Here is a 12552-nt window from a genome sequence, read left to right as displayed (position 1 = left end):
TTTTCTTGCAGAGTTGTATTTTTCTAAGAGTTTATTTCATCTAACTTGTCAAGCTTATTGGCAATAATTTATGATATTTTCCTTTTTTTTTAACGTCTGTAGGATTTATAGCAGGAGTCAGCAAACTTTCTGTAAAGGGCAGATAATAAATATTTTAGGCTTTGCAAGCCACAGGTGGTCTCTGTCTGCTGAATGTTCTTATATTTTTGTTTTTGTTCTGCTCTCCGTTCCTCTCGCCTCCTGCCCTCTCCTCTCCTTCTTTCTCTTCTCCTCTCTTCTTCTCTCCCTTCTCCTGTCTTCTCCTTCCCTCTCTTCTCCTCTCTTCTCGCTCTCTCTCTTCTCCTCGCCTCTCCTTCCCTTGCTTTCCTCTCTTTTCCTTCCCTCTCGTTCTCTCCTCTCCCTCTGCTTCTTTCTTTGTGCAACCTTTTAAAAATGAAATGTATGTTGTGCAACTGTCACCATCTTATGTCTGCAGAACATTGTTCGTCTTCCCAAAACTACTAGGGAGGTCAGCCTCCCCAGTAGCTGACCCATTGAATAACAAGTCCCCATTCGTCCCTCTCCTAGCCCTTGACAACCACAATTCTTCCAGATCGTGTGATTTTGACTACTCTAGGTACCTCATGTATATGGAATCATACAATATTTGTTCTTTGTGACTGGCTTTTTTCACTTTGCAAAATGTCTTCAGGGTTCATCTATGTTGTAGCATGTTAGAATTTGCTAATTTTTTAAGGCTGAATAATGTTCCATTGTATGTATTTACCACATTTTGTTCATCCATTCATACAGGGGTTCTTTTTGAAGTGATAGAAATAGTCTAAAATTGATTGTAGTGATAGTTGCACAACTCTGAATGTGATGAAAGCCAATGAACTGTATACATTAAATGGATAAAGTATATGGTATGTGAGTAAAGTCTCAATAAAGCTATTAACAACAACAACAACAACAAAACCTAAAAATGGCATGTAAAATCTATTCTTAGCTCAGAGCAATACGAAAACAAGCCTTAGGAAGGATTTGGCTTGCTGGTTCATTTGTCAACCTCTGATTTATAGTAATAAACCTTCTTTCATTTCTGATGTTGGTAATTTCTTTTTTTGTTCCTTTATTTTTGATAGTATAGGGATTTTTCCATTTTGTTGATCCTTTTAAACAACTTTTGGCCTTGTTAATTTTCCCTATTACTTGTTTTCTACTTTTTGATATCTGATTTTATATTTATTACTTCCTTTCTTATACTTACTTTGGCTTTATTTTTGTCTTCTTTACATAGCTGCTGCTGCTGTTTCTCCTTCTCCTCCTTCTTCTCCTCCTCCTTCTTCTCCTGCTGCTGCTTCTGCTTCTTCTGCTTCTTCCTCTTCTTCTTCTGCTTCTTCTTCTTCCTCTTCTTCCTCTTCTTTTTAATGAAATCTCTCTGTCACCCAGGCTGGAGTACAGTGGTGTGACCATAGCTCACAGCAACTTTCAACTTCTGTACTCAAGCAATCCTCCCACCTCAGCCTCCCCAGTAACTGGGACTACAGGCACATACCACCGCACCCGGCTAATTTTTAGATTTTTTTATTTTGTAAAGACAGGGTCTTTCTTTGTTGTCTGCTGTGGTCTCGAACTCCTAGCTTCAAGCAATCCTCCTGCCTCAGCCTCCCAAAGTGCTGGGGCTACAGGTGTGAGCTACAACTCCTGGCCTGTCTAGCTTCTTAATGTGGATCTGTAGATCATTCATTTTAGACCTTTCTTCTTTTGTAACATAATCCTAAAAAGCTGTAAATATCTTTCTAAGCACTGCTTTAGCTGTAGTTCACAAATTTTTATATGTTGTATTTTTATTATGTCAGTTCAAAATATTTTCTATTTTTTTCTTTAGTCTGTGGATTATTTAGGAGTGTATTATTTCAATTACAAGTATTTGGAGCTATCTAAGATATTGTATTATTATTTTTTGAGACAAGGTCTCACTCTGTCACCTAGGCTGGAGCACAGTGGCATAATCACGACTCACTGTAGCCTCAGCCTCCTGGGCTCAGGTGATCCTCCCACCTCAGCCTCCCGAGTAGCTGGGACCACAAGTGCATGTCACCACACCTGGTTACTTTTAAAAAAATTATTTGTAGAGATGAGATCTCTCCATGTTGCCCAGGCTGGTCTCAAACTCAACTTCTCAAAGTGTTAGGATGGCAAGCATGAGCCACCCCACCCAGCCTAAGATATCTTATTGTTATTGATTTCTTGTTTATTCCATTTTGGTCACAGAATATACTTAGTATAATTTCAATCCATTTACATTGGTTGAAGCTTATTGTATTAGTCAGAGTTATCTAGAGGGACAGAACTAGTAGGATATATGTGTGTGTGTGTGTGTGTGTATATATATATGTAAATACACACACACACATATATATATGAGTTTACTGAGTATTAACTTACATGATCATAAGGTCCCACAATAGGCTGTCTGCAAGCTTGAGGAGCAAGGAGAGTCAGTCCGAGTCTCAAAATTGAAGAATTTGGAGTCTGATGTTCAAAGGCAGGAAGCGTCTAGCACAGGAGAAAGATGTAGGCTGGGAGGCTAAGCCAGTCTCTCCTTTTCACGTTTTTCTGCCTGCTTTACATTTGCTGGAAGCTGATTAGATGGTGCCCACCCAATTAATGGTGGGTCTGCCTTTCCCAGCCCACTGACTCAAATGTTAATCTCCTTTGGCAACACCCCCACAGACACACCCAGGATCAATCCTTTGTATCCTTCAATCCAATCAAGTTGACACTCAGTATTAACCATCACAAATCCATCCCTTTCCAAGTTGAACCCATATACATCTCCTGAGATCACACATAATCTTCAAATAAAGACAATAATAAGGTCATAATTATGTTTAACAGAATACGACTATCCTTTGTACAACTGGAAATGCACAAATCCCCAACACAAATACTATTACATAAAATTAACAATACTTAAATGCTGATATGAAGTCAGTAAATCCTATGTCACATGATAAAGGAAAAAAGAAATAAAATGAAGACATTTTCTTAGTACAAGTGTATACATGCACAAACATGTTTTTAACAAAAGAAGGAGGAAATACTCATGACAATTACAGTCTCTGTTTCTGTAGCTGGTCACGTGGTCATAGCTGGTATTGATGACTACCTTCTTCTGCTACCCATTCTGTATTCCCTTTGCCTTCAGCAAGCACCTCCGCAGGTCGTGGTTTTTTTCCTGGTGGAGTGACCCAAGCCTTCATTCTTGAAAAGTCTGGGCCATTTGTAGTCCTGCCTGGTTGGGCTGTTGTAGTTTCCCATTGACCTTAATCACAGGGCATGGTAACTCTAAGAGATGCCCTAATGGATCTCCTGTATTCCATGCGTACCTTACCTCCGTTGTGGAGTAGGAGACTGATTTCATCTTGATAGTCCGAGTCAATCACCCCAGCCAACACTGTAACGCCCTTCTTAGCCTATTGACTTAAAAGTAGGAGGAGCCCAAAGTGTCCAGGTGGCAATCTTAACTTCCAGTTTAAGGGGATCGATGTTGTGTCTCCTGGTGGCAGCATTCCTCCCTCGGGAACTAAGACCTCTAGGCCAGCCGAATGTAATATTGTGGGAATAGGAAGCAAAAATTTTGCTAGTGGATCATTAGGGGTGATGGTGAGTAGTGTCACTTCCACTTCCAACTCTTGATTCCTGGAACTGTGAATCCTGGCTATGGGAAAAACAGTACCATATATTGGACACTGATTCAGAGCACTTATTTTGTATCCCAGTGTGTGATTTATTTTGGTGAATGTTTCACATGGAATTCAAAAAAAAATAGCATTCTACAGTTGTTGGATATAGGTCAAGGTGCCAGCAGTGTTGTTCCAATCATCTTTGTTTTATCCTAGTTGTTCTCTAGTTGAAAAGGGTGTTAAAATCTCTAATTTTGTGCAACTGTCTATTTCTCCATTTATTCCTTTCAAGTTTTGCTTTGTTTATTTTGGGGCTCTTTTATTAAGCACATATACATTTGTGTTGGTTTGTCTTTCTAATACTAATCCTACCCCCAAACCTATTTATCATTATTAAATATCCCTCTTTATCTTTCATAATACTGTCTTGAAATTATTTTATCTGGTTTCAATATAAAAAACCAAGTCATCCAAGCCTTCTTATGGTTACTCTAAAAGGTACAAATGTATATTTTATATTCATTTGCTTTCTAGCTGTCTTTATATTTAAAGTGTACCTCTTGTAGATAGCATATAGTTTGTGTTTCATTTTTTATCCATCCTGATAATATCTGACTTTTAATTGGAGTGTGTAGTTTTTTTTAACATTTAATGTAATTATTTATGTGGTTAGATTTGAACTATCATTTTATTTTAATTTCTGTCTATCCCTCTGGCTTTTGTTCCTCTGTTCTTTCTTTCCTGTTGTCTCTTGCTTTATTTTAACATTTATTATAGTTGAATTTTAATTGTTTACCGATTCTTTAATTGTATATATTTGCCTTTCTTTCTTTCTTTCTTTCCTTCTTTCTTTCTTTCCTTCTTTCTTTCTTTCTTTCCTTCTTTCTTTCTTTCTTTCTTTCTTTCTTTCTCTTTCTTTCTTTCTTTCTTCCCTTCTTTCTTTCTTTCTCTTTCTTTCTTTCTTCTTTCTTTCTTTCTTTCTTTCTTTCTTTCTTTCTTTCTTTCTTTCTTTCTCTTTCTTTCTTTCTTTTTTCCTTCCTTCCTTCCTTCCTTCCTTCCTTCCTTCCTTCCTTCCTTCCTTTCTCCCTTCCTTTCCTTTCTTTTTGGAGTCTCCCTCTGTTACCCAGGCTGGAGTGCAGTGGCACGATCTGGGCTCAGTGCAACCTCCGCCTCCTGGGTTCAAGTGATTCTTGTGCCTCAGCCTCCAGAGTAGAGGGGACTACAGGCATGTGCCACTACGCACGGCTTTTTTTTTTTTAAGTAGAGACAGGGTTTCACCATGTTGGTCAGGCTGGTTTCAAACTCCAGACGTGAAGTGATCCACCTGCCTCAGCCTCCCAAAGTGCTGGGATTACAGGCGTGAGCCACCAAGCCTGGCCTGCATTTTTTTCTTGATGGTTGCTCTAGAGATTATAATATACACTTGTATATTTTTTACAGTCTACTTAGAGTTAATATTGTACTGCTTCATGTAAAATGTAGAAACTTTAAACTAGACGTATCAATTTATGCCCCCTGTTTTTTATGCTATAATTGTCACACACACATTTTACACAAAAAAATTATAAACTTCACAAGACAATGTTATAGTCATTACTTTAAAAAGTCCTATGTTATTTTTAAAAATTGAGAGAAAAAATGGTTTTTTACATTTACTTAGTAAATGCTCTTATTATTTTTTATGCTCTTCATTCCTTCCTGAAGGTCAGAGTTCTATTTGGTATCATTTCCCTTCAGCTCAAAAAATATTCACTTAGGATTTATTGTAATGCCGGTCTGATGATGATAAATTTTCTTAGTTTTTAATTTATCTGAAAATGTCTTTATTTTATCTTTATGCTTGAAGGATATTTTTGTTTGCTATAGGATTCGGGATTGGCAAGTCCTTCCCCCAGTCCCCAGCATTTTAAAGATATCGTTTCACTCTCTTCTGGCCTCTATGTTTTCTGAAGAGAAATCAGTAATCATTTGAGTTCTTGTTTCTCTGTATATAATGTATAAATTTTCTCTGGCTTTTTAAAATATTTTCTTTGATATTCTGCAGTTTGACTATTATATGCCTGGGCATTTTTTTTCTTTGTTCTTATCGTGCCAAGGATTTGCTGAGCTTCTTGAATATGTAAATTTATACCTTTTACTGAATTTGGGGAAATTTTCACTGTTATTCCTTCAAATACTGTTTCCTCACCATTTTCTCTTTCCTCTTCTTTTGAGACTCCAATTACTTGTATGTAAGACCTTTTGATACTTCCCCACATATCCCTGAGACTGTTTATGTTTTTAATTATTTCACTATCTATTCTTCTAAAGGGATCATTTCTGCTGATCTACCTTTAAATTTGCAGACATCTGTTGTTTTTGTGTTACTATTGGACCCATCCTGTGCAATTTTAAAAATTGTACTGTTTTTGGAATTCATGCTAAATGAATAGATTTTAGCTACTCTTGCCATAAAAACAACAAAAAAAGAGGTAACTATGTGAGATCATGGATATGTTAATTTGCTTTACTATAGTAACCTTTTTACTCTCTATATGTATCCCATAATATCATGTTATATACCTTAAATACAAACAATAAAATTTACTTTTTTAAAAATTCCAATATTATGCTTAAAGTTTAGAATTTCTATTTTGTATGTTTCCATATTTTTTTTTGCTATTATTTCCTCTCTCCATTAATTGCAAACATATTTTATTTTAAATACCTCAGCATAGTTATCCTAGCTGCTTTAAAATCCTTGTCTGCTAATTCTAATATCTGGATCATCTCAAGGTTTAACTCCATTGGTTGTCTTTTAAAAATGGGTCACATTTTTTCTTCATATATTGAGTAATTTTGGATTATGTCCTGGGTATTATAAATGTTATATATGAACACTCTAGATTCTACTCTATTCTTTTGTAGATTATAGATTTTTGTCATAACAGGCAATTAACTTGGTTGGTCTATACTGTAGACACCATCTCTTCAGTGGCAGTTCAAATCTCAGTTAACTTCCTTCATTCTTAGTGGAAATCTGTCCTGTACATATGTGGTCCAGAGGTAAGGCAGATATTTGGGCAGAATTTATACTCAGAATTTTGGATCCCGCTTTCCATTCCAGATGTCCCCCCACAACCCCCATCACCTCCCAGTGGCTATGGTTGCCCTGACTTTTGTTTCTGGTTCTTCATTCCACAAAGACTGCAATTTAGAAAAAAAAAAAAATCAAAGTTTTAGATGTCCTTCACAGCATTAGTTTCAGCCTGCCATCAGGCTGCAAGCTGTAAAAACGGGTACCCCACCTTGTGATGTTACCTTTTTCCAAGTGTTTACTCTTCTCCAGAAACTGTCTGGTAATTTTCCAGTGCCTTCAAGTCGTTGTTACTTTGTATTGTTGTTACATGCAGGAGGGTTGAGTTTATTAGGAGCTACTTAGCCATACTGAAACAGATGTTGAATTCCCAGTGTATTTTGTTTACAATGGGGTTTTCTATCATGAATCTTGGTGGAGAGACAAAACAAACAACACCGGTTGTATTCTTGGTACCAAATTGCTTACATGTAGAAGCTAAATCATGTCTTCTCCATGGTACTTGACTGCCCCAGCAGAGTTCATTTCTGCTTAGCAAAGAGCCATATGGCTTTTGAGACTACAAGTCATTTTTAGAAATATTATTCACTTTTAACCCCCGTTATACACCCAGCTAGATAATAGCAACTTGAGAGGCAACAGATAAATTTTAAAAGTGGGCCAAAATCGTATATATCTTTGTTCAACCACATCTCAGTTGTGTGACCCTAAGCAAGTCACTTAACCTTTCTAAGCCATTTCCTGTTGCCATAATACAACTTACCTCTCAGAGTTGATAGATTAAATGGGAGAATGCAAGTAAGTGTGTCCACATATCCTGTTTTGTCTGGGAGAGTCCCGATTTATGGCTGTGGACTTAGTGTAATTATTAACAAAGCCTTTTTGACTCTCAAAAATGTTCCAGTACTTGTCAAATACTATTACCAATCAACTCAGCAAATACTTCTAATAGTGAATGTCTTATTCCATTTTGTGCGGCTATAACAGAATACCACAGAATGGGTAATTTCTGATGAAGAGAAATTTATTGGTTCACAGTTCTGACGACTGGGAAGTCGAAGATCAAGGGGCCACCTGCGGTGAGAGCCTTCTTGCTGTGTCATCCAATGGCAGATGTGCAAAGAGAGGGAGAGAGAGAACAAAAGATTTAACTCACAGCCTCAAGCCCTTTTATAATTGGCATTGATCCATTCAACAGGGTGGAGCCTTCATGACCTGAACATATCCCATTGTGCCCCAGCCCCCATTATTATCACATTGGGGATTAAGTTTCTAGTACATGCTTTTGGGGGGACATATTCAAACCATAGCTGTGACATGCAGCAGAATTGCTAAGCGCTAATGCCTCACTTTACTGCTTCACTTTTTAGCCAAAACATTGCTCCATAAACTATGAGGAAAGTGCCTAATACCATTGTATTGTGTTTTTTGTTGTTGTTTTGTTTTTTCCTTTTATCATATGGAGGACGGTATCCTGATTTCCAAGACTGGTCTTTATTTCTAATAATCAGGGCAAATGACCTAATTTGTCATTTCCCTCTCATCTCTATTATTACCCAGGTGAAAGGAGATCAAAGGGAGAGAACCTCAGAGGGAGAGAACCTCAGGAATAGGCTTAGAAAGGAAAAGATGATGTGTGTTCGTGTCTATGTCTATGTGTACCAGGATCATGTCTTGGCCTGTGATTGTATATGTGTGTGTGTGTGTGTGTGTGTGTGTGTGAGAAAAGTATATCATAGCTTATGGAGCTAGTTCCCACCTTTCAGCCCTTTGAGTGATATTCTGAGGCTGAACTGGGGTGGGAGGTAGGTGGGCAAGACTTCACTATGATGAATGAAGACTCCAATTTTCATTTTTTGGCTTTTCTTGACAGATTTTCCTAGGCAATGTCCCTGTGGGAGGGATTTTGGCTTCCATATATTTGCCTAAATCACTGACGGAGAGAATTCCTCTTAGCAACTTACAAACGATCTTGTTTAATTTCTTTGGCCAAACTTCACTCTTTAAGGTAAATTCTTGCCTGTGGTGACTGTGATGAACTGGCATATGGTGACTCATTGTAATTATGAACTCTTGCTATTTTCATGATATTCTGTTTATTTTAGAATATGCTGATTGATTCCACAAGTCTTCCAGCACAACCCTTGCCCCTTAACATGAATCAACGTCTACTTTAATGATGTTCTACAGTTTTTAATTTTCACAACATCTCAGCTTTGGAAGGGACCTTAAGGATTATCTGGTGGCTAAACAGAGGTCTCAAGATGTTTCAAAGCCAGAAAAGAACAGCGAGTTCTCCTGATGAAATAATGTTTCGGCTTGTCAGTGCTTTCCTCCCAAATCTCCCCTGGCTCCTCAAAGCCAACATGTCCACTATTTTGGGCCAATTCCTTTGAAGCTGGGTGGTATCCAGAAGGACATTTGCCTGCAGGCATTTGTTGCTACTTCCCACAGCCCCCACAGAACTTTCCCTGAAGGCTGCAGTCCTCACCCACTAGAAAACAGAGGCAGCCTGATGTGATGCTGAAGAGTGTGGACTCAGGGGCAGCCTGGTTGAATTTAAAGCTGGCAATGCCGTATTCTGCCTGTGTGTCCTCAAGCAAGTTACTCAACCTTCATGTGCCTTAGTTTCCTTCTCTGTAGCATAGGGTAATATGAATACCTTATAGAGCTATTGAAGGATTAAAGGAGTTAGTGTATTTAAAGTGCTTACAATACTGCTTGGCACATAAGTACCGTGTTAACTGTTTGCTCTACTATTATTATTATTATCCTGTCTTAGGTCTCTGCCTAACAAAAGGCTCATTCATTTAGACCACTCTGTCTCATCTATTTATTGGGAAGACAGTAATCAGAGTTTGCATGAATTTGAAGATAATGAACACTATTAATTGTTAATATTTACATTTATTATTTCATCTACTTCTCATGAGAAGTCAAGACTCAAAAAGTTTAAGTAATTTTTCCCAAGGCCACATACTTAAAAAGTGGCGCAGCTAGGAATCAAACTCAGGCTATCTGACTTGAAAGTTCATGTATTTAAGAAGTCAATACATTAATTTTCCTAGATGTGTTTGTATTTCTAAAGAGGTTATCCAAAGTAATGAATTTCTAATGGTCAAATATTCACATTTCTTTTGTGGGAGATTGCACTGGGTCAACTCAAAATATAGCACATACCCATACCATATACCACCTCAACTATACCATGTCACCTCCAGCTATGTCTGTAAGACTTTCTGTTCCCCTGGAGTTCTCTAGCCACTCTTTTCTCTATCTAAATTCTATTTGTTCCTGTGGGCTTAGTTCAAATCCCACCCAGGATGGCTGCTTGGAGTAAGTGAGCCTCTGCTCTCCTTCCTGCCTCCTGGGCAAAATATTTAGTGGGCAAAACATTTTAATAAAAATTAAAAATGTGATCCATAACACTCTGACTCTTTTGGAAGGCTTACAATTTCTCTGTGTCACCTGAGATGCCATTATTTTGGTCTTAATTTCTCTCCTTTCTTCAGAGGGCTGTGCTTGCCTCATAGAATAAAGATAAACTTGTTTTGCATAGATTTCACACTTAATAAGTCATTTTTATTCACTAACACTTTCTTCTGAAAAAGATTAAAGATCTTTGCCAAAATTAGCCTGCAAACGTCATAGTACCAGATGAAGAAGGATTAGAACTAGCCTGCCGTCAAATTCAGTGCTGAAAGGGCCCTCCTAACTCATATCATCCCATCTATTCAGTTTACCATTGGTAAAAGTAAAATGGATATTGAGGACATTGAGACTCAGAGAGGGGAAGGAATCTGCTGAAGGTGCCACAATTTATTCATTTATTCACTCAATCATTTATTCATTCAGCAAATATTTATTTAATTCCTACTGTGTGTCTTACATGGTGCTGAATGCTGAGGATGCAATGCTGAGCAAGAGACATAGTGCCTGCCCTCACGGAACTTCCAGTCTGCTGGAGGAGAAAAGAGACCTAAACGTTCTAACATTGAAGGGGTGACCCAAGGCTGGGATCTGTGCCACTGGTTATTGGGGAATGAGTACTTACAAAAGATGCTGCTCTTTAATTCTGTTTTTCTTGAATCCCCGAGTATCACAGCCTTGCTTTCACACTACTTCCTCTAACATTTTTTTGATCAAAATCTTAAGTCATTATGACATATAACTTTAGACATTTGTTTGTTTGTTTGTTTGTGTCTTTTAAAGACAGAATCTCGCTCTGCCACCCAGGCTGGAGTGTAGTGGTGCAATCACAGCTCACTGCAACCTCGAACTCCTGGGTTTAAGTGATCCTCTTGACTCAGCCTCCCAAGAAGCTGGGAATATAGGTGCTTACCACCGTGCCTGGCTAATTTTCGTTTTGTTTTTTTTTTTTTGTAGAGACAGGGTCTCACTTTGTTGCCCAAGCTAGTCTCAAACACCTGGCCTCAAGCCATCCTCCTGTCTCTGCCTCCCAAAGTGCTAGGATTACAAGTGTGAGCCACTATGCCTGGTCCACAGAAATTGTTGATAAGGCACCACTCTTGGATAATATGTGTCTCCTCCTCCACGCCTCCACTAGCTGTGATTCTCAAGGAGAGGGACAGGCACTAGACGGTTACAATATGGCACGGAGACTCTGGGTGCATAGAAGAGGAGATCTACCACTCATCTGGGAGATCAGGAAAGTGCAGTGAGCGAAAGGTCTCAGCGGAGTCCTGAAGTTGAATAGGAGCTCAAAGATGAAACAGGGCAAAGAGAAGGAGGGAAGAGAGTTTCAGATAGAGGGAATAGCTTGTCTAAAAGTTCAGAGGTATACCAGATAAAACTTGAGCCTACAGTGCAAAGGGTGGAAGGATGGGAAGGCTCTGTTCCTTTCCTGGCATGGCTACCATTTTGTAGTAAGGGAAATGAGACCAGAGAAAAGGCTAATTAAGCCTTGGGTCATAGCATGTGTCTCCTCATTTGGCCTTTTCACTACAGAAAACTGTGTCTCTTAGACTAACTTGGGAGGATCATTAAATAACATCTAGTCTGCCATCTTTCCTAGTGTCACCAACAGACCAAGAAGGGGTAATAAGGCTTAAGAGGAACAAGGGAGCTAGGGTTAGCACTTGGCCTTTTGAATGTCAGCAGGGCCCTTCCCATTATATCTTGCTGCTGGCCATCTCTAAATCAGGTTGCCCCAGACTGGCTTTGAATGAACAGAACAGGTCAGAAACAGGAAGTAAGTAGAGTCTTAGTGGAGCCCCAGGCTGAATTCGCAACTACCCAGGCTGCAGGGCTCAGGTGTGTAGGGTAGGTAGTAGGGACTGCACACTGTTTCTTCAGAAATATGAAACCTTGGCATCTTCTGAAAGTGGCCCAGCAGGGTCTCCAAGGAATATCATCTGGGTTCATGTCCTCTAGGCTTTTTTGGGGAAGTCCTCGGAGATTTTTCTTCCTCTCCCTCTTGTCTGGTATCACCAGCCCTATCTCTGGCCTCTTCACATGTGCCTGTGCCCCAGAAAAGGCAGCCTCTCAGATGGCTTGCATCCTGAAGCCTTGGCCTGGGGTACTTTGGCACTGTTAGTTAGCAAGCCCTGCTTCTCAGCAGATACATTCTAGTTTGTTGCCTTTAAACCGACATTTATTAAGCATCCCTGCCCTGTCATTCACTAGCCTTGTGACCTTTATCCATATAGGCACTGAGCCACCCAAGCCTCAGTTTATCTGAAAAATGCTTATATGGTTTCAGTGAGGACTGCAAATGGCATGTGCATTAAAAGCACATAATAAGTGGCTCACTGTGGGCACAAGACACCTGCTGTGTGCTAGGAT

The 12552-nt window shown here is 39.0% G+C and overlaps 1 protein-coding gene across 1 annotated transcript in view; it reads left to right on the top strand.

The window, feature by feature from the left end:
• The window catches only part of ADGRG4 (adhesion G protein-coupled receptor G4), a 108068-nt gene that overhangs the window by 70894 nt on the left and 24622 nt on the right, over positions 1-12552 (top strand). Inside the window, exon 13 of the mRNA XM_021932722.2 lies at positions 8621-8755. Within this exon, the coding sequence (XP_021788414.2) occupies positions 8621-8755 (135 nt within the window). The remainder of the gene's footprint in view (positions 1-8620; positions 8756-12552) is intronic.

This window comes from Papio anubis, chromosome X (assembly GCF_008728515.1).
Source record: "Papio anubis isolate 15944 chromosome X, Panubis1.0, whole genome shotgun sequence".
NCBI classification, from domain to species: domain Eukaryota; kingdom Metazoa; phylum Chordata; class Mammalia; order Primates; family Cercopithecidae; genus Papio; species Papio anubis.
The sequence above is the reverse complement of the archived record's forward strand: the minus strand, read 5'-3'. Positions and strand labels throughout refer to the sequence as shown.